This window comes from Drosophila serrata, unplaced genomic scaffold, assembly GCF_035046125.1.
Source record: "Drosophila serrata isolate PLE 108 unplaced genomic scaffold, ASM3504612v1 contig_258, whole genome shotgun sequence".
In the NCBI taxonomy this organism is placed as follows: Eukaryota; Metazoa; Arthropoda; class Insecta; order Diptera; family Drosophilidae; genus Drosophila; species Drosophila serrata.
In genome coordinates this window covers 44,684-67,691 of record NW_028257156.1, presented here as the reverse complement: position 1 = coordinate 67,691, position 23,008 = coordinate 44,684, and the positions used below count along the sequence as shown (strand labels likewise).

Below are 23,008 nucleotides of genomic sequence, written 5' to 3'. Positions count from 1 at the left end.
GCTAGCAACTCCGGAGTGAGAGGAGTTTTGGTTCAGAAAGCTGAGAGTGGTGAAGAATGCCCGATAGCCTTTGTTTCAAAAAAGTTAAACAAGGCTCAAAAGTCGTACACGGTTAGCGAAAAGGAATGTTTGGCGGCAATTATTTGCATAAAACGATTTCGAGCTTATGTGGAGGGCCATGACTTTACAGTCATCACGGATCATGCGTCCCTCATGTCCCAAACGGATTTGAACTCCAGGCTTGCTCGGTGGGCGTTGAAACTTCAAGGATTTACGTTCAAAATTGAGCATCGAAGTGGTAAGCTGAACGTAGTCCCTGACGCGTTATCCCGAGTCAATGAGGAATAGATAGCTGCCGTAGATGCGAGTCATGGATTGTTAGTTGATTTGGAATCTGCACATTTTCTTGATCCTGACTATATAGAGTTGATCAAAAAGGTTGAGGCTAACGCTAGCAGTCTGCCAGATTTAAAAGTAGCTGACGGATTTCTCTATAGGAAGACAGAGCATTCAACAGGAGATCCTATGCATGACAGTTTTTGTTGGAAACTATGGATTCCGACGGGCTTGGTGCCCGAAGTTCTTAAAAAGTCTCATGATGATCCTTTAGCGTCACATGGAGGTGTCCATAAAACTCTAGAGAGATTAAGGAGGTATTATTATTGGCCAAGACTGGTGAAGGATGTAAAGGAATATATTCAGGCGTGCGACATCTGTAAGATGACCAAGGCACCCAATAGCGCTTTAAGACTACCTATCGGAGTAGCACCAGAGCCCGCGAGGCCGTTCCAAAAACTTTACGTGGATTTTTTGGGTCCGTATCCTAGGTCAAGAAGTGGAAATGTGGCCATATTTATCGTGCTAGATCACTACAGCAAGTTCGTTTTTCTGAAGGCGGTGAAGAAATAATCTTTTAGTATTCGCAATAGAAATACCAAAAAACTTTATAACAGTAATGAAGAAAACTTTGAAATAGATCAGGAATCAGAATTGATATTTAATTATAAAAATTCAACATACACCTATAAAACAAATAAAAAATTAAAAGATATGCGGAAAAGTAAACATTGTGTATTTAAGAAAAATTGCAAACTGATACACAGAAAGGAAATGCAAATATTAGAACTAGACGAAGAAACCGTAGTAATTAAGAATGCAAAAAACGAAACATTATATCAAAATTGCAACAGCAATGAAATTAAAATGAAAAAAAAATATTCTAATACACTTTACAAATTGTACAATAGGTATAGAAAATAATTATTTTACAAATTCATACGAATTAGATAAGAAAATAATTTTATATGAGAAATCAAACCAAACTCAAAATTTTACTAAACAAATCACTTTTGAGAAAATATTGGAACATAATAATTGGTCGAACATAAGAAAGTTAAAAACACATAAAGACAAAAATTATTTTTATAATGCAACCATACTTTTGTCAATAATTGTATTAATTGCGTACATTGTTTTAAAACACAAGAAAATTAAAATTCAGCTCAATAACAATAGAATTCAGGAGAATTCTTATCTAAAAGAGGGAGAAGTTAAGTATAACCCCACTTCACTTCCCGCATATGTCCAAAACCCAATTTCTTCTTTACCACCTCTTAATAATAAAGTACAAGAATTGCTTAACTCATTAAATGCTAAATAAACAATATATTAAAGTAATATAGCAAACAGGAAATGCACAGGTTAACGATCTGGCACATGCCAACCAAAATGAGTTCTAAGAAAATATAAAATCCAAATAAGCAATATAACACAGTAAACAGGAAATGCATAGTTCATCGATCGTTATTAGATTCAGGCTAACTAAAGGCCAACGATCTTACACATGTCAATCAGAATAATTCATAAGAAAAACTAATAAGCACTTCTGTAAACCTAAAATAAGTTTTCTTTAAAACATTATCAATAAAGAATATTCAGTTGATTTTTGTCCACCAAACCCGCTTGACGTGTTTTACTCACAAATAATTTATTTTTTTTAAAACTTCGCAACTCCTTAAACAAAATTCGCACGGCTTATCGGGCTAGTTCTTAGCGCTCCCGCGCCCACTCTTCGATGTTCGCGAACGCCCGCTCCCGAGTTCCCGAGCTTCGCTCGCTGCTAGGCGAGCTGAGGGACGGCTTGTTAGCGCTCCACTTCTCGGGCCCGCTCTCGCACTGTTAAGCTTAGCTTATCGGTCGGGAGCGCAGCCCTTACGTTTAAGCTAATTAGTACCATGTATGCAGCGCAATAAAGCTGACGATTTTTGAATTGCCCACGACGCCCCCGCCTTACTCTTCATCTTCGCTTGCGACGTGGGAATTTTCACTTGGGCTACATTTTCCAGGATCTTTAGCGGCAGGATCGCCCCCCTACAAACAGTGGTCCTTCGAGCGGTGATTTTTCCGTTAGAGATAAGTATATGCTTTCTACCGTCTTGTTCTTGCTGCCGGTCTTCAACAGTGGGCCGAACATTTAATTTCGGTCGTATCGCTGCAAAATTTATTGTTTTGTTCGTGTCAACTCCCCGTCCGAGTTTCCCTGACACCACGGCAGTGAAAAATTCCATTTTCTATTCGCCTCCGAACTTCGAAATTTTCCATCCGTGTCCGTTTTGTGTGCGCCGCCATCCTCCTCGCCGTCTCTTCGATTCCCCGTTGTTCATCCACTTGCGGTCGAGGCCTATGTGCAGCCACATATATGTACACACACGCATTCTAAACTTGTTCTAATATTTCCGTACAAAAAAAATTCTCCGTGAACAGTGAAATTGTGTTACAAAAAGAAAGGCATAATTAATATCGGCCAGTCGGTGTACGCTTGTTGCGGAAATTCACCCTGATCGCCGAACAGTCTGCCGCTGTCACTATATTTTTTCGCAAATTTTTTGTGCTGTATCCATACACATTTTTCTGTTCGCACATCTCAATACAGTCCACTTCTTGACGCTCCACTGTGCCAATACAAACCCTACATATTTACATACCAATATATATTGGGCGAACATACATATATATTGGGCAAGCTTCGCACTTTTCTGCGCTGAGCATCGATCTCCCAGCTATTACATACATATATAGTGAAGTGTTTCTGTTTTGTGAGTCGAACTAATGTCCCGTCAGTTGACTAAGGACAACGCTAAGTTGAATTAATAAAACGAATATTCCGCTTCACGTCTTTATTCAAATGATCTCAGCTTAAGACTAAATTATTGTGACAAAAAATCTTACTTCTACTGCCCTTTGTTTACAAAAGTTGGGGAGCGAGATCGCCCGTTTGGGATATTGATTGAAGAATTATTTATGTTATTGAGAAGGAGCATTGCTTGCTCCGGATGTGGATTGTTTACATTGGTTCAGCGTGGGATCGCCTACGCTGCAGATTCATATTTTTTGGAACATAACAGAATTTGTGAATATGTCACTTCCCTCCCCTTAAAAGGGTTGCCTATGATTGGGCTGGCATTTCAGGGTACAATGCAGGCAACTGATTTTGTGCCGGTTCTAATTCTTGTTGTGGTTCTTGATTATTTTTTTGCTTGTTTTCTAAATTTTGTATATAAAAAGGTAAGTGGATTTTGTGTATACAATTTTGATAGGACAACAAAAATAATAAGAACGATAACTACTAATATTATAATTACGTAAAGTGTGGTATTATTTTCTGAAATTTGTTTTAAAACGTCATTATGTTCTACTATTTTTATCTAAATAACATTAATCGGTGAATACAATGCTGTTAAATCAAATTCTGGACTTAACGAATTTTCGCTTAAAATAACATTTCCAATTTTAACTCTACATTGTTTTATTCTAATAATTTTGCTTCCATTTATTTTAATATCGCCATTTAATTCTTGACAATTTTGTTCGATTGTAGTTTCAGTTAGATTCCATGTAAGTATAATATTTGGTTCTACATATTGAATCATTTCTTTTGTAGGAGTTGGTATAAAATTACAAATTGGATTTTTACGCTTAATTATATTTTTAATGCATTCATTATTAACTTCATTATTGTCTTGATTATAAATTTTATTCTTATCTTCAAAATATGATTGTTGATCTGAATAGTCTAACTGATATCCATTATGGTCGGGATAAGGAATTATTTTAATGGTGTTAATGGTTTTGTGGTTAATAGGGATATGTGAAATAAGTTGTACTATGCGCACTTATCGAAACTCCACTGTATCTAAGTACGAGTGTAGAGGTACACATAAATTATATGTTTGTATACACTGTGACACTTTGTCGCAGTGTTCAAGTAAATATTCAAGTTTAAGTGCATTTGTAACATGATCGCAATTATGCGCTATGCACTTGAAGTGCTGACCACGCGTTTACCCGCTAGCCGTCGCACACATAAGTACATAACAAAGAGCGTGCATTTCGCATTCTCTCTCGCAACATATGTAATGCATAAGTTACTCATAAGCATATATACATAAGGTAGCTGAGAAGGGTTTCAGACTTGGAAGCGACATATCTAGTCGCTCCAGGGAAACTAACCAAACTAATAAAAATAAACCCTAAAATCAATCATTACATGGCGACCGTGACGAGAGGTCCTGGAGGACCTCAGGACTAAAGAGAAACAACAAACACAACCATAATACAAATTGCATGGACGATTGGGCAGCAGCAAAAAAAAAAAACTGGAGGAGAGAAACAAAAAAAAAAAATATATCTGAGTGAGTAGAGTTAAGAGATGGGCAAGCGACGCGGTGGTTTTAATAACAAAATAAATAAAAGAATAGCCAAACTAAAGTGGCTAATGTACAAACAAACACCACCGCCCGCATGGTCTACAGCTCAGAAGCTACAAACTGAGCTAGACTTTCTCATTGAGACCCTTAGAGTCAAGAAAGAAAACGCCCCAAGCTCTAACTCACCAGATAATATTAAGCAAATAAGAAATTTACTAAAGAAAACTCCTACTCAACAAACCAAGCTGCCCAAGCCAACTAAGAAATGTCCAGGAGACTGCGAGGGCCCCCTGTATTCAGCCAGTTGCATTGGGACATGCAACCAGAAGTAAAGGAGCATTAGCCTGTGCCAACCCAGCACCGGCAACGCCACGCGTACCAAGCGGGCCTAGGAACCGACAGTGCCGCAAGGGGCACAGAAGCTGGCCGCACTACAAAGAGTGCATGATACACATATATAATAAGTTATATTTAATAATAATATTATGTAATTATAGTGCATGATACACATATATAATAAGTTATATTTAATAATAATATTATGTAATTATGCGATAAATATATCGCATGATCAATTGTATGGCCAGTAGGCCATGCTATAGGTAAAGAACATGTACTAGTTTAAGAAATTTTGTCAGAAGCGATTAACGCATGCACTTCTATGTGAAGTTAAAAGATCTTTACCCCTTTTAAATCAAATGTCGATGCTGCAAGTGTTCAAAAAAAAAATATATATAAATGAAATATTCTAAAATTAAAATGTTCAATATAAACTATGCGCAGTAATAGTATTAGCAAAGATTATTATACCCAAAGAGACATACAAGAAAATACAGACAAAAGAATAGGACAATACAGAATAATATATAGGAATAATTCATTAACCGACATGGGGTTAATAGACACAAAAACAGTGGACTCCACTGCAAACGTCATTAATAAAGTTGAGGTTGAAAATAAAGACATGGGTTTAGTAACCACACTCTTAATAATCATCGTTGTCATTATGTGCGCAAATGTATTCTTCAAAATTTATAAACTGCACAATAAGTGCTTAAGAAAAAAATATATAAGCAAGGCTAATGACCTTGACAAAATTTAAAAAAAAAAATTTTTTTTTTATTTTAATATACAAATATGAATACAATTGAAGCCATAAGTAAGACACATGAATATGACACATATATACAAACTAAGACAAATATGCTATGGAATGGCATAAAATAAGTATTGAGCTAACTAATATAAAAACTGAATTCGATAAATCATATAAATGTTTATCGCAAAATAGACATATTACAGACGTGACTATAAGCAGACACGCAACAATACTAGTTGCATGCTTTAACCAAGCACGATCATTAATACACGACAATAGAGAGAAACTCAGTTCTCACCACTGGTCGTACGTATCTAGACTCCTAAACAGGTTAAAGACTAACTTAACCAGTGTCAAGACAAAGTTTTTACTTGACATAACAATACCTTCGATACTTAACACACCTGTAGTAATCGAAGAAGTATTAAACACGGAGACAGAAGCAGCAAGCGACTCCGATATCAGTGACCCTGAACAAGCAATTAAAGAAGAAAATCTACACTATCTAACAATACCTGCGGTAATAACATTACCAGAATATTTAAAGTCAGAGTCACCTGAACCATTAAACATGGACGAATTAACAACTACTCAGCAATTTGTCAAATACGTCTCGTCGACAGTACCAAGCTTTGATGGAAAGAGGGATAACCTTAAAAGTTTCATCAATGCCCTGGAAATAGTCGACTTAACAAAAGGTGAAAATGAGGAAATTGCATTGCGAGTTATTAAATCCAAAATATTAGGAACAACCGCAAATAGAGTAGAAGATGAGATGTCGATAAGAGCTATAATCGAGAAATTAAAATCGACAATAGTGGGTGAAAAATCAAGCAATGTCAAAGCCAAGTTGAAAACAATTCAACAAAAAGGTAAGACATCTACACAATTCACCACTGAGTTAGATAGTTTGAGGAAACAATTAGAATCGGCATATATTGATGAAGGTATGCCAGCGGCTCATGCAGACAAAGTAAGCACAAACGATGCTATAGAAGTTCTGATCGAAAAAGCCGAATACGAAAGTATAAAAGCAACCCTAGAGTCAGGATCATTCATCACCATGGATGATGCCATAGGTGCATACATACGGACTTGCACCAGATTAACTGGAAGCGTAAATACCGTATTTTATGCAAAAAGAAACCACTATCGCGGAAATACATACAAAACGAATTTCCGAGGTAGAGGGAACCCAAGATTCAACAATAATTACGGAGGTAACAACAACAACTACAATGCTACAAATAGAAGTAATGGAAATAGCAGGGGACGTGGAAATTTTGGACGGGGAAATAATAATAATTACCGACCACGTACCAACACTAGCAATTCAAATGTCAGAGTTACCCACAACACTTCGGGAAACTCCCAAGCTCCCTTAAATACTCAAAATTAGATTATAAAATACACACCATAAACTTTAGTCTCAACATGTTTGTAACACTTAAAAATGTAAGCACCAATAAAAATCTAATATTCTTGCTCGATACAGGAGCAGATATTTCACTGATAAAAGAAAACTCAGATTTTTTTAATAATGTCCAAAAAGAGAACATAATAAATATTCAAGGCATTGGACATGGAGTAATCATGTCCAATGGCCTTACTCAGATTGAACTACAGTGCGATAAGTACATTATTCCATATAAATTTCATTTAGATTTTGCAATACCGTGTGATGGAATAATAGGACTTGACTTCATACAAAAATTCAATTGCAAAATTGATTGCAAACCCTCTAACCATTCTTTCATACTAAGGCCAAATAACCTCAAATATCCAATCAATATCCCGATCGAGTTTAGTCCGGGTAATAATTCAATATTATTACCAGCAAGGTCTGAAGTTGTTCGACAGTTAGAATTAAATACAACAGAGGACTCTGTTTTAATTCCCAACCAAGAAATTGCACCAGGCATATACACTGCCAACACAATTTCTACATCCAAAAACACATTTGTCCGTTTGCTAAATACAAATAGCACCAACCAACTAGTTAACGTAAATAATCTAAAGTATGAAAAACTCTCGAATTATGAAATAATAAAAATAAACCCAAATACCAGAAAACAAGAAGTCATAGCCCAATTACAGAAAAATTTTCCAATACAATTCAAGCCACAATTAACTGAATTATGTTCAAAATATAGTGACGTATTCGGACTTGAAACCGAAGCAGTCACGATAAATAACTTTTATAAACAAACATTGAGACTTAAGGATAATGAACCAGTGTATATTAAAAATTACAGATGCCCACATAGTCATGTTGAGGAAATACAGAAACAGGTTGGCAAATTAATAGATAACAATATTGTTGAACCGTCTGTGTCTGAATACAATAGCCCACTCTTATTAGTACCCAAAAAATCGCTCCCAGGTTCAGATGAGAAAAAATGGAGATTAGTAATTGACTATCGCCAAATAAATAAAAAACTACTGTCCGACAAATTTCCGCTACCTAGAATTGATGACATTCTGGATCAACTAGGTAGAGCTAAATATTTTTCATGCCTTGACTTAATGTCAGGTTTCCATCAGATTGAACTTGAGGAAAGTTCAAGAAACATAACGTCATTTTCAATAAACAATGGTTCATATCGCTTTACGCGACTACCCTTTGGACTAAAGATAGCACCCAATTCATTCCAGAGAATGATGACCATAGCATTCTCAGGGCTAGAACCCACTCAAGCCTTCCTCTATATGGATGATTTAATTGTTATTGGATGTTCAGAGAAACACATGATTAACAAGAAAGGAAGCTAACTTTGGCACGCCGAAGTTTATATACCCTTGCAGATAGAACTTCTATGACTTAGAATCCCAACAATATAAATTATATTTATTTGTGTTAAAAAACAATGAAGTAATACCTGCTTTCATTTCATTCACCTTTACATATTATATTTGCAGTTTTACAGTCACAGATGTGCATTTTTCTCCACATCTAACGATCGTTTGTATGGCACCTATATAATATAGTAGTCCGATTTTCATAAAATTTTACACAAAATTTAAGACTGATATAAAATGGTTATACCTCAAATTTGAAGAAAATCTGTTTAAAACTGAAAATGTTATAATTTTTAATTGTCTTAATTTCTCGATTGTTCCTATGGGAGCTATATGATATAGTTGTCCGATTTTCATTAAATTTTATTCAAAATTGTAGAGTATAGTAAAATGGCTATATCTTAAATTTTATCAAATTCTGTTGAAAACTGAAATTGTTATAATTTTTTTTGTAAAAATTATCCGATCATTCCTATGGCAGCTATATGATATAGTCGTCCGATCCGGCCCGTTTCGACATATATACGAGTGAGAGTATATAGAAGGATAACTACAAAGTTTCATTCAGATAGCTTCAAAACTGAGAGACTAGTTTGCGTAGAAACGGACAGACGGACAGACGGACAGACGGACAGAAGGACAGACGGACAGACGGACAGACGGACAGACGGACAGACGGACATGGCTAGATCGACTCGGCTGTTGATCCTGATCAAGAATATATATACTTTATATGGTCGGAGGTGCCTCCTTCACTGCGTTGCAAACTTCTGACTGAAATTATAATACCCTGCAAGGGTATAAAAATTTAACCAATGTGTTCGAACTATGCAGAAAAAACAATCTAAAATTGCATCCGCAAAAGTGCAAATTTTTCATGCATGAAGTTACATTCCTTGGTCACAAATGCACAGACAAAGGAATTCTTCCCGATGACAAAAAATATGACGTTATAAAAAACTATCCAGTCCCACATGACGCGGATAGTGCAAGGCGTTTTGTTGCATTTTGCAATTACTATCGACGCTTTATAAAAAACTTCGCCGACTATTCACGGCACATAACTAGTTTATGTAAAAAGAACGTTCCTTTCCAATGGACGAGGGAAGGCCAAAACGCATTCCAATATCTAAAAATAAAATTATGTGAACCAACTCTGTTACAATACCCAGACTTCACCAAAGAATTTTGCATAATTACCGATGCTAGCAAACAAGCGTGTGGAGCGGTTTTAACTCAAAACCATAATGGACTCCAACTTCCAATTGCATATGCATCAAGAACATTTACCAAAGGTGAAAGTAACAAGAGTACCACAGAGCAAGAGTTAGCTGCGATCCACTGGGCAATACAACATTTTCGACCATATATATATGGCAAACATTTCGTAGTTAAAACAGACCACAGACCCTTGACATATTTATTTTCAATGGTAAATCCAAGTTCCAAATTAACACGTATGCGTCTAGAATTAGAAGAATACGACTTCACAGTAGAGTATTTAAAGGGAAAAGACAATCATGTAGCAGATGCGTTATCACGCATAACAATTGACGAATTAAAAGATATACAAAATAAAGTCCTGAAAGTCACTACCAGGCACCAAAGTAGACAAAAATCCTGCGCAGGAGAAAACATTAAAGTAGATACGCCTAAGCAATCTACAGATAAAGCTTCAAAGCCCAATGTATACGAAGTCATTACTAATGACGAAGTACGCAAAGTAGTGACCTTGCATATGAGCTATTCTGAATGTTTATTTAAACATGGGAAAAGGATTATAGCAAGATATGAAGTTAGCGATATATGTATCAATGGAACCTTCGACTTAGGTCAATTCTTCCAAAGGCTTGAATTGCAAGCCGGTATGTATTCAATCAGCGAACTTAAATTGGCACCTTGGGAAAACATCTTTGAACATGTTTCAATTGATGAATTTAAAAATATGGGCAATAAGATATTGAAAACATTGAGAGTAGCGCTACTCAACCCGGTGACCACAATAACAAATAATAAAGAAAAAGAAGCACTATTGTCTACATTACATGATGATCCAATACAAGGAGGTCATACAGGCATTACAAAAACCTTGGCCAAGGTCAAAAGAAATTATTATTGGAAAGGTATGACTCGAGATATTACTGAGTACATACGCAAATGTCAAAAATGCCAAAAATCAAAGATAACAAAACATAATAAGACCCCTTTAACTATCACTGACACACCTATACATGCCTTCGACAAGGTCATAGTAGACACTATTGGTCCACTACCCAAGTCAGAAAATGGTAACGAATACGCAGTCACATTAATTTGTGACTTGACTAAATATCTAGTCGCGATTCCAATACCAAATAAAAACGCTAATACAGTAGCTAAGGCAATATTTGAGAATTTTATTCTGAAGTTCGGTCCAATGAAGACGTTCATTACAGACATGGGAACAGAATACAAAAACTCAATAATTAATGACTTGTGCAAATACTTAAAAATCGATAATATAACATAAACTGCACATCATCATCAGACAGTTGGAACAGTAGAAAGAAGCCACAGAACATTTAACGAATATATACGATCCTATATATCAACAGATAAAACTGATTGGGACGTACGGCTCCAATACTTTGTGTACTGTTTCAACACTACCCCCTCTATGGCACATAATTATGCCCCATACGAACTTGTATTTGGTAAAACAAGTAATTTACCAAAATATTTTAATACAATAAATAATAGACACTATATACAACATAATGCCGATAGAGCTGTTCGTGAAGGACACTGCGGCACAGAGCGCAGTAAGACTGAAGGCGAGCAATTGCTGGAGGGACTACGGCGCCGGGCACGGAAAGATCCTTGCAAACAGCGGCATTAACACAGACGTTAAGACCGACTATATGATCGCGGAAATGAATTTCGGGAACGCATTCTCGACATCATACCCATCAAGGGACGACTGGAGTAGGGGCAGAGTAGTAGTGGAGAACGAGGTGTCCCTCTACACCGATGGCTCAAAAATGAGCTGCGGCGTAGGGGCTGGGATCTTCGCTGAAAACTGGGGAATTGAAAAGGCTTTCAATCTCTCTAACTCAGCGACGGTCTTTCAGGCTGAGTTACTAGCCATAAGGGAAGCAGTCGAACTTTCCTTAAGGCAGGAACTCAGGGGCAAAAGAGTTCGAATCTACTCGGATAGCCAAGCGGCTATAAAATCCCTATCTGCAGTAAAAACAACATTCAAGACTAGTGGCAGAATGCAAGAAGGCCCTTAATAGACTTGCCGACAAAAACACGGTACAAGTGACATGGGTACCGGGACACAACGAGATCCCAGGTAATGAGAAGGCAGACGAACTAGCCCGTGCAGGCTCGGCGGGGCTAAGCTCTGACTTCGAGTTACCGATCTCCCTAAACGCGATCCAGACAAGGATCCATGACCACTTTAGACAGATAGCCAGTAAAGAATGGCAAAGGAAGAGCGATCACAGAAGGTCAAGGGAATGTTGGCCGAGGTACGATAGGAAGCGAACCAGGGAACTGCTATCCAACAGCAAGCGGGATATCAGTAGGTTCACGGCACTCACCACGGGACATTGGGCGATCGGTTCGCATGCAATGAAGATGGGACTGCCATACAACGCAATCTGTAGAAGCTGTAAGCAACCTACAGAGCAAGAGACACCGGAACATCTGCTCTGCTTCTGCCCAGCGCTAAACCACATCAGGTTTCGCCACTTCGGTGCCTACCAGATGGAGTCACTGAGAAGCATAGGAAAGCTGAAAGTTTCAGCGATCCTAGGCTTCCTTGCTGACTCAGGATGGTACTGATAGTGAATAACAACAAGAAAAACAGAGGGTGTGGAACAAAAAGGAGCTTAGCTCTAATTGGAGGCCCCAGCAGTGGGCCTCACCACTGAAACCTACCTACCTACCATATACAACATTGAAGACTATGCTAAGGAAAGTAAATATAGACTAGAAATAGCACATACACGAGCTAGAAATATGCTAGAGAAATATAAGGATAAAAATAAAGAATTATATGACTTAAAAACTAGAGATATAAAATTATCAGTAGGAGATAAAGTTTTATTAAGAAATGAAGTAGGTCATAAACTAGATTTTAAATATACGGGACCCTATAGAGTAGAACAAATAGAAGATAGAGATAATATAGTCATATCAGGGAATAAGAACAAAAAACAAATAGTGCATAAAAATAGACTTAAACGGTATAATACTTGACAAGAATACTTTCATTTGATAAAAAAAAAAAAATAATAAGTTCGAACAAATAATACAACATTTTTATAACCTGTTCTATTTTTGTTTATTAAAAATATATTTTTTCTTTGAACACTCTGATTATTAAGAATATATACATTAAAAAAAAAAAATAAATAAATAAATAAATAAATAAAAAAAAAAATACTTACAAAAATGACTTCACTATGTACATATGTTACGTCATTTTTCAAAAGGAGGGAGATGTACTATGCGCACTTATCGAAACTCCACTGTATCTAAGTACGAGTGTAGAGGTACACATAAATTATATGTTTGTATACACTGTGACACTTTGTCGCAGTGTTCAAGTAAATATTCAAGTTTAAGTGCATTTGTAACATGATCGCAATTATGCGCTATGCACTTGAAGTGCTGACCACGCGTTTACCCGCTAGCCGTCGCACACATAAGTACATAACAAAGAGCGTGCATTTCGCATTCTCTCTCTGCAACATATGTAATGCATAAGTTACTCATAAGCATATATACATAAGGTAGCTGAGCTGCTGCAGCGCAGCCCCGCTGTTTAGCCTAAGGGTAGCCTTAAGCAATTTTTGTAAAACCAGAAGGGTTTCAGACTTGGAAGCGACATATCTAGTCGCTCCAGAGAAACTAACCAAACTAATAAAAATAAACCCTAAAATCAATCATTACAAAGTAACAATTCGTTATTTTTGTAGTCAATCCACGTAGATGTTTTGATTAAAAGTATATTTTGGCTGTTAATGCGTTCTAGTTTGTCGTAATTGAGTAACTTTGGGTTAAAAAGTCCAAGACGTGAAAGTTGCATGCCCATTTCGATGTCTTCATAAACAAGTGTGTCAATACTATTGCGGTTATTTTGGTAGTTAGTAAGTTTCTCCAGTCCTTCATTCACAAACTTTACGACATCATTTAATTTATGAAGTTGAATTGAATTTTCTGCAATTATGTCAATTTTTTTGTTAATGTTTACCCTATCATTTTCATCAAGTGTGCCAAAAAGAAATTTAAAAGATGAACCTATTATGTCAAATAGTCCACGTTTCTGCCTATTTTGCTGATGAATAGTTATACCATTTAATTCTTTTAGTAGTTTATTGTATAAATATTTCATTCTGGGCGAGTCTTTAATTTTGTTACCAAAAGATTCAGTGATAATATTGATTTATGTTAGATTAATCTTAAACAGTGATGTTCATATACTACCGGTATTTGAATTGGAAAGCTTGAGAAGAGTAAATAGCCAAGGTCGGAATCTGTGTTGGTTATTTGAATTTGTTGAGTGTGGCCCGTGGTGAATAATAGAAATAACATCATCGTACAGAAGATTCCTGTGGAAGTTTAACGGCATTAGTTTTCTTTTGTTTCTTAAATTGTGTTTTGTAGTATTGGGTTTCCCTATTTCGATTAATAATGCGCATTAGTGCGTTCCTGCATTCTATCCAATCCTTTTATTTAATATGTTCAAGTGTAGCGAATTTTGAATAAATGTCAATGCAACTGATGTAATGTTTTCCCTCAGATGAATAAATATCTACCACAAATTTGTCTCGACAATGTTCAGGGTTGGGTGTGATTTTAAGAGGCATTTTGGTATTTCGGTGTTCTGTTTTAGCCAAATTGCATATGTTGCATTCATTTATTATATTCTGAATTAATAGTTGGCTATTTGGAAAAAAGTGATTTTCTTTGAATAATTTAGTCATTTTCTGTATACCTGGATGTAAAAGTTTTTCATGTGATTGAAGTATAATTTCTTTGAATTCGGCGTATGAACAAACATTCTTTAATAAGTGGAGGCTGCGAATTACTTTAGTGTAAGTGGTATTAATAATTTCTCTGTGTGCTCTTTGAATGATTTCAAAATCTACATCACTTTCAATATGAATGGTAATGTTTCTATGAATAAAATGATCAAGTAAAATTTGTTTGGCTTTGTCGAGTGTCATTACATTATATTGAATTGTTGTAATGGAGTTACCGAATATTGTTGAATGCTCTACTATATTGTTATCGGATTTAATGAAAATTATTTGTTTTTTGAAATAGTTTATTGGTTTTTCTGTTAAATGAATTAGGTTACTATTATCTTCTTCTGCACTATGTTGAGTAACTTCACTATGGTGATTTTCTTCAATTTTAATTCTTGATAATGCATCGGCAACTGAATTTTCTTTCCCTTTAATATAGTCGATTTTAAATTGGTATTCGTTTAACTTGGCTTTCCATCTTTGTAACTTGGCATTTGGTTCTTTTAAAGTATGCAGCCATCTAAGAGGTTGATGGTCACTAGCAATGAGAAAATGTCGTCCTAGTAAATAATGTCGAAAAGTTTTAGTGGCCCAAACAATGGCAAGTAATTCCTTTTCGATAGCACTGTAATTTAATTCATGTTCATTAAGTGTTCTGCTAATAAAGGACATAGGATGACCATTTTGAGAAAGTACGGCTCCAAGGGCTAGATTACTGGCATCTGTGGTTAAAGTGAATTTTTTTTCGAAATCGGGTAATTGGAGAATTGGTTCTCTAATTATTAATGTTTTAAGTTTTTTGAATGCTTCTATGTAATCGATATTTTGTGTATCTATTTTTGCTGCTTTTTTTAAACATTTGGTCATTGGTTTTGCTATGTCTGCGTAGTTTGGGATAAATTTACGATAATAACCGGTTAATCCAAGGAAAGCTCTAATCTCTTTTACTTTTGTTGGAATTGGATATGAAACTATGGCTTTAACTTTAAGGGGGTTTGGTTTTATACCATTGGGGGTTACGATGTGACCAAGAAAACTAGCTTCCTTTTTTAAGAATTCACATTTGTCTAACTGTAACTTTAAATTTGCTTCTGCAAGTTTGGAAAAAACTAGCTGTAATGAATTTAAATGTTCGGTAAGGGATGTGGAAAAAATTATGATGTCATCTAAATACACTAAACAGTGTTTATTGAGCAACGGTCGAAGGATATTATTCATACACCTTTGAAAAGTAGCAGGTGCATTTCTAAGGCCAAATGGCATTCGAAGGTATTCGTAATGACCGCTTTTGGTGGAGAATGCAGTTTTAGGTATTGATTCTGAGTCCATTTCTATTTGATGAAATCCCTTTGCCAAATCGATAGTTGTAAAATATTGGCATTTACCTAGTTTACCAAGGATTTCGTCCATGTTTGGTATTGGGTATCTGTCGGGAATAGTTATTTCATTTAGCTTTCTATAATCAATTACTACTCTATACTTAATTTTTCCAGATGCATCAGGTTTAGAATTTATTTAATAAACCTTTCAACTTTGAAGATTCAGGTGATCTAATCGAAATAATCCAAAATCAATTTTTTTTGTTGATTCCTGAGGTGATTTTTTAATTGGTTCTATTGGGTTTTGCATATAAAAATTGTGGTTCTTTTCTGATTTTGAAGTTATTAATTTATATGTTTTATCAAAAAAGGTAACTGTGCTATTTTTGTAATTTATAATTGATTGTGCATTTTTCAACAATTTTCTGCCAATTAGTATATCATAATTATTAGAAAAATTGTGTACATAAAATGGTTCAGTTGTTTTAAAAATACTATTGCTGGGTAAAATAATTAAATTGTTCAATGTAATAGGGCCATTTGATGTCAAAACTTCGCATATAGTATTTTGAATAGGAAGACAAAATATATTTTTATTGATCATATTTATTGTGGATCCTGTGTCTATAAGGCAATTGTATGTGCAACCTTTGTATGCTATTTCTATGTATTGGTGTTGTCCGGGGCTGTTAACCGAAAATTTTCGTTTGGTTCTGAGCTATTTAGATTTTGTTCATCTTTATTTTGGGTGTATTGGACCTGTTGTTGTTCATTAGTCAACCTATGGTATTGATTGTGGTCATAATACTGTTGTTCATAATAATTAGGTTGTATTTCTTCGTATTCGTGTTCGTGTGCGTCTTGAAATCTTAATTCGTCAATAGACATTTTGGTTTGTTCACTGTCCGATGGTCTTAGTCGTTTGGTAACCGGGAAGTTAGTATTTTTAGATGTAGAGGGTTGTTGTTGTTGAGGGTATGTATTTCCTTTAAAATGTGCTGTTTGAGGATTTTGAATTTTATTTGAATATTGTGGAAAAGGATTTTTGTGAGTAAATGGTTGTGTGTTCATGTATTGGTTGGGTCCGAAATGATTTGGCCACATAGTTTGGTTGTTAGGTATCTGTTGTGTATAGGTGGGTCTAAATGATTGCGTGTATTGATTAAAATTAGGTTGGAATGGTTGAGAATATTGTGGGTAACTTGGTCGATATTGGGTTTGTGTATTTGTATTGAATTTGTGTGGTTTAGAATTCTGATTAGGGTTTGAGTTTTTATTACAATTTTCTGGAATTATGTGGGAGATCTGAGAGGCTGAAAAGCATAAGAAAAATAGACATATTAAAGTCCTAAGAACGAATAACTCACCATCAACTTCAAAATCAGGGTCGGTACATCCATGCTTATTTATTTATTTATTTTTTTTGGGAACAAGGAGGTTTTTAAACTACGTTTAATTATCTCAAGTCGACTCGGAGGTCATCTTTTGATGGCCCCATTGTTATTACAATGGCCTCCTCGTGGTGTTCCCTGGGTACCGATTATATGTATGTACGCAATGTATTTTATAATCGGCAGCAAATTCGAGCGGCGAAAGAGTTTAAAATATAAATATGTATGTAAATTATCATTACAAAATCAAAAGAATTCAATATATTCGAAATTAACAACATATGAACACATATGTACATACATATCATACATGCAGGCACCTAACACGCATTTGGTCAACTTTGAGAGCCTACCTCAACAGAAGACGATTTCGGGTGTATTGTTGCATACATACATAAGTATGTATGTGAGTACGTTCTGTTTATAGTTGAAAAATAATGTCATAACTTTACCATAAATCTATTATTTTCTAGTTTACAATTAATTAATTAATTATACAATTAGTTTCTAATTATAATTTTATAAATATGCAAATGTACTGAAACAAATAAAAATGTTTTAATACAATATGGAATGCAATAATAATTTCTGGTCGGTCAAAAATGCCTTTTGGGAAATATATTGTCAGACAAAAAAAATTAAATTAAAATAAGTGGTAATTATAGTTAGATAACTTAAATAATTTGTCCCCCAATGCAAGCGCTAGCCGCTAAGTATTGCTGTGACGTCATAAGCAAGTGAGCCGCCGCTTCGGCCCACTGGCTGTGGTCGTCCAAATCTTTGAAAAAGACTCTGCCAACAGAAATTTGAACACGCATACAAACGTGTGAGCGCTTGTACACATATACACATATACAAAGAAACGAGAGCACAGCGCAAAAAAACGCACCCCTGCTCATCCTTCCACGGTCGATCTGCCACTGAAAAGTGAATTCTTGTTGTGCTCGGTTTCGAACGACTGCTTCGAACTCGAAAAAGCCGAAGGCACTCTGGGGTTCTAGACATATCGTTCGGGTGCTCTGGGGTTCCAGGCTCAGCCGTTTTTGTGATAGTACTTTTTGGTACTGTTTGACACCTCTATGTGTTTCTTGCTTAGTAATGGAAGTTAACGTACAACAGAAGGAACTAAATTTAGATAAATGAACTTCTAAATGAATCTTAAATTGAGGAATATGAATTTTGAATAAATAGTCATAATGGTTTGTCGAGTTCTTATGTCGAACACTCGCTTTAATATTGTGGCAGGTATAACCGAGCGTTTTAATTCGTACTTCTTTATTTCACTCCACGCAACCGAATGTTCTACTTCTCCTGTTTCACATGATCTTAACATCTCTTAACATAGGCTTAACATAGATGGGCTCTCTGCTGGCCTACTACAATTCGGCCATCCTGACCATCTGGATCCCCTGATTCAGGTTTCTTTTGAGATAAACATTTTTTGTAACTAATTCTTCCCTTTCTTAAAGTAAGTTTATCGAATAATGGTTTCTATATGACTTCGTTCGTTTTCCAATCCAAGGTTTTATGTTTTCAGCACTCCAAACACCCCTGTATGGATTCCGAGAAACTTGAAAACCTTCAACATCCTTTAACAAAAACCTGTCATTACGAAGCACTTTACCTATTACATACGGGCCCTTATTCTTTGGGATTAACTTCCTAGCAACTCCCGTAGTACTGTCAAAATTTTTAACCATTACATAATCTCCTATAGCATAATCCTTTGGCTTTTTCCTTGTTTTATCATAATATGTTTCGTTATACGCCTGTGCTCGATTTTGATTATCTACAGCTAGTTTTCTATGTGACTTTGGCATTTTGCAATAATGGGTTCAGTAAAATCAATAAAAAAAATTCTTAATCTTCTTACGTTGTTGTTAACGTTGCTGCCGTTGTTACTTTTCCGTTGGCGGCATTCTCCTACGAAATGGCCCATCTCACCGCAAGCATAGTAGGATCCTGGTTGCCTTGATGGCTTGCGACAGTCCTTCGCAAAATGGCCCTTGGAGTTGCAGTTCTTACAGCGCAAGTTGTTGGCCTCCGACGTCTCCGGTGTCGACTTCTTCGTAGCATAGTTTCCGGCTTGTGGAAGGCGCACGTTGGCAAATGCCAGCAGCATTTGCTCAGGATCAGCGAATCTCTGGATGCGGGCTTGATCACGCAAGCTCGCCGATGGGATTCCGTTGATCAGATGCTCGAGTAGCTCCTCTGTGTCCATGTTGATGGTTTGGGACATCATTAATTTCTCTTCAAAATACATGGTGAAACGCTCATCCCTGTTCCATTTGCGTTGCTTAAATTTCCGACGGCGCTCTGCTTTAGACGCCGTTTTACCAAAAGCCACGATCAGTTGCTCGCACAACCGTTCAAACGAATCCAGCATTTGTGTAGGGTTGGCATGCAGCCAGCGTTGTGCGTTGCCTCTCAGTTTGTTGACGAGCAACATCCGCAGACTGTCGCCGTCAAGATTGTAAATCTGACCGAGGTTCCTGAGGTGATCCACCCAGTTTCGAGCGCAAATGTCGCCTTCGAAATCGATGTCCGCTTCCTTGGCAAAAGAGAGTGATCTAGCCCCGGCATGGCGTCTGTCTTCCTGGGCGCCGTCAGTACCGCAGCTTGGCTGTTGATGTTGTTGCTGGCTTTCGGCGCCTTGTTGTCGCGCCTGTATTGCGACGCGCGTCTCTCGTTGTTCCATTTGAATTCGTTGAATGGTGCTGAGTTCTTCGAATTGTTGTTGCTGAGCGGCGCCACGAGCTTCTGCTTGTTGCAACGCATTTTCCTGCGAAACGAGTGTGGCCCGTAGTTGTGCGATGATTTCTAGAAGTTCACGGTGGTCTGGAAAACTTTCGGCATCACTTTCCTGCAACGATTGGGTTGCATTTCCCGTCTCTGTGTTGACCTGTTGGGGTCCGGTGCTGGAGGTGCTGGTCCGATCGTCCAAAATTATCTGGCAGGCTTCCTCCTCTGGCATTTGACCTCGTTGCTCAGGTGGTATTTGCCCTTTTCAGCTGGATGACCGAAAAACTGTTTAAATTAATTTCGTACATTTCGTAGATTTATCCCACTTCTGAATTTGTGGCAGGTATAACCGAGCGTTTTAATTCGTACTTCTTTATTTCACTCCACGCAACCGAATGTTCTACTTCTCCTGTTTCACATGATCTTAACATCTCTTAACATAGGCTTAACATAGATGGGCTCTCTACTGGCCTACTACAATATGTAGTAGAGATTGGAAGAATGGCCAAGGGACAATGCCGAATTTTTAGTACCGTGACGTCGGGCAAAGACTTAGGGAATTGTTACCATTTTAATTCCCAAAATCTATCAGAAGCCCTAGTTCATCTATACACGAGTCAGCGTGAATACCTGTTATCAATTTGATCCATCCTCTTCTTTAGCGAATCTCTTCAATCAGATTATAATCGTGTACGACGCACTAATTTAATGTAGTAGCCAGCTAGACCCGAGCATTTGCCTAGCGAAAGAAGTACAAGGTCTCCTCTAGTAGTACTCAACACCCTCTATTAAAAGACTAACTAGTAAGAACCCTTACATATAATGGCACACTCACTATTTGGCATTACCAACTTGGCAACCCAACGTGAGCACGACTAGACTAGAACACGGGTACATTACACGTGTTATAAGAATATAAAGTTTATACAGTTTCATCTTAAATACCAGTGAGAATACATAAGAAAATTTCTGTGGAGCTATCCCTTATTGTCCTACGCCTTTCTAATTTATTTTCTTAATATTTCTCCTTACGACCTTGCCCTCATCGTTGCCAAATCCCAAAATATGCCGGCCCCTTCGGCCGTGAACCGGTCTCCAGGTCACAGAAAGGCCGATTCCGTCACCCGTGAATCTGTCTTCCCCGAATCGGAAGGAAGCTAATTGAAAAGGAAAAGCCGGCCCCGTCACTCGGAACCGGTTTCCATCAGGACGCAGGAAAAACAATATTCAAGCGGTTAAAGAAATGAGACAGTTACAGGTGAGCCGTTTTCCTTTGCTCAAAGAGCGCGAGCGGGTCAGAGAATGCGAAGGAGGATTACGAATTATAATAATATGTATTCGCTACTTACCATACGAGCTAACTTAGATTTTACGTTGCTTTCGTGGCTTAATTACTTCACAAAACTCATCTGCACAAAACGCCCTATCTACATATGTACATATGTATGTGTATACACATACATACATCGGTCTTATTTTATCGGTCTGCTGCTATTTTACACAGCAGGAAAAACAAAAAATGATTTCAATGTGTAAAGAGATTTAATGCGAAGTAAATGTAAACACGTCCTTTTGCTTGTGTTGATATGTACATATATTATTATAAAGGGCATCCATAAAAGGCAGACAAACGACATGGAAATTAAAGCGAAAACAATTGAGGATAGCATTAGCTGCACACGCCCATCCATTCAGAGGTCATTATCACACATCTCCATGCATTGTAGCACCACACATTCCACACAAACACACATTTAATTTAAATTCTTATTATCGAAAATTATAATCATTAAATTGTGAGAAGCAACACACTTAGTTAACATGCAAACAAACAACCTGGCAGCACGCCGGTAGTCAATTTCCTCGTACTCTCTCCTATATTTTCCATCGCGCATTCTAACACCTAACCGCAACAAGCACGTCCCTGGTGTTATACAGGCCACTTGAATGTACTGACCGCAGTGCATCAACGTCCATAAATAAAAATAAATAAAAAGGTTTATACTGAATTCAGTAAAACTTTGACTCCGTTAACCAATCAACTACATATGTCAAATCAACTATCATCATCAACCATCAACTATGTCAAATCATTGACCGACCGGAGTACAACCCGCAATGCAATTGGCGTAGAATCGAAAAGACGGTAGAGCAGTAGACCGCACAGCCGGACGGAAAGACAGACGTGACGGACAGATGGAGAGAGCAATTTAATAATATGTAACCAACATAAAATTCAAACAATAATTATAAAAAAAAACCTTACCATGAGCTGTTCATATTGGCAATCATACGCATTCAATGCGATGTCCCGCTTAAGCAATTCATTGTGAAGTTCGTCAATCTCCAGTTGTAGGCATCTAATATTTTGCGCATCACATTTTACCGATATCAGTTCCTGCTGCATTTGGTTACAGCGGCACTGAAACAGTTTATCAACAAAGTCATTAATTAGATTTATTTAAATTTAAAGGATACGTAAAACGTTTGAATACATTAAGCATGGCGTGGAGATGTTTTTATAAATTACTCTGTCAATTTTAATTTTACAAACAAAAACAATTGTATTCCAAAATCGGAAATGCTATTTTCAAACTACATATATCCATTTTCACATATATCACTATTATGTGGCATATGGTGGTTGCACGCATAAGAAATAAGTCAAACAAAAAAGAATAATTTTCAAATTCATTTAATTCTGTAATACTTGTGGGTATACAATATTCTTCGTTTCTCCATTCTCTGCGTAAATATAAAGACTATCTGCTTTTCCGACACGGGAACACGCAACATATAATTGTTCGTCTGAAAAACAATCTGCATCCAAATCTAGACCACACAACTCCAGAGATTGACCTTGAGCTTTATTAATGGTCACTGCGAACGCCAAACGAATGGGAAACTGCAATCTCTTGAACTGGACCGGTGT

The 23,008-nt window shown here is 36.7% G+C and overlaps 1 protein-coding gene across 1 annotated transcript; it reads right to left on the bottom strand.

The window, feature by feature from the left end:
- Nucleotides 1–18,996: 18,996 nt before the first annotated feature.
- Nucleotides 18,997–19,555, bottom strand: LOC147643629 (uncharacterized). The gene is made up of 2 exons (XM_086832949.1): nucleotides 19,208–19,555; nucleotides 18,997–19,014 (listed from the first exon to the last, which is right to left on the bottom strand). The coding sequence occupies exons 1-2, from the start codon at nucleotides 19,553–19,555 to the stop codon at nucleotides 18,997–18,999; spliced, it is 366 nt and encodes a 121-aa protein (XP_086689075.1).
- Nucleotides 19,556–23,008: the final 3,453 nt, after the last annotated feature.

Coding starts and splice junctions, on each gene's coding strand:
- LOC147643629 (XM_086832949.1), bottom strand. CDS start 19,555: ATGGACACAGAGGAGCTACTCGAGCATCTGATCAACGGAATCCCATCG.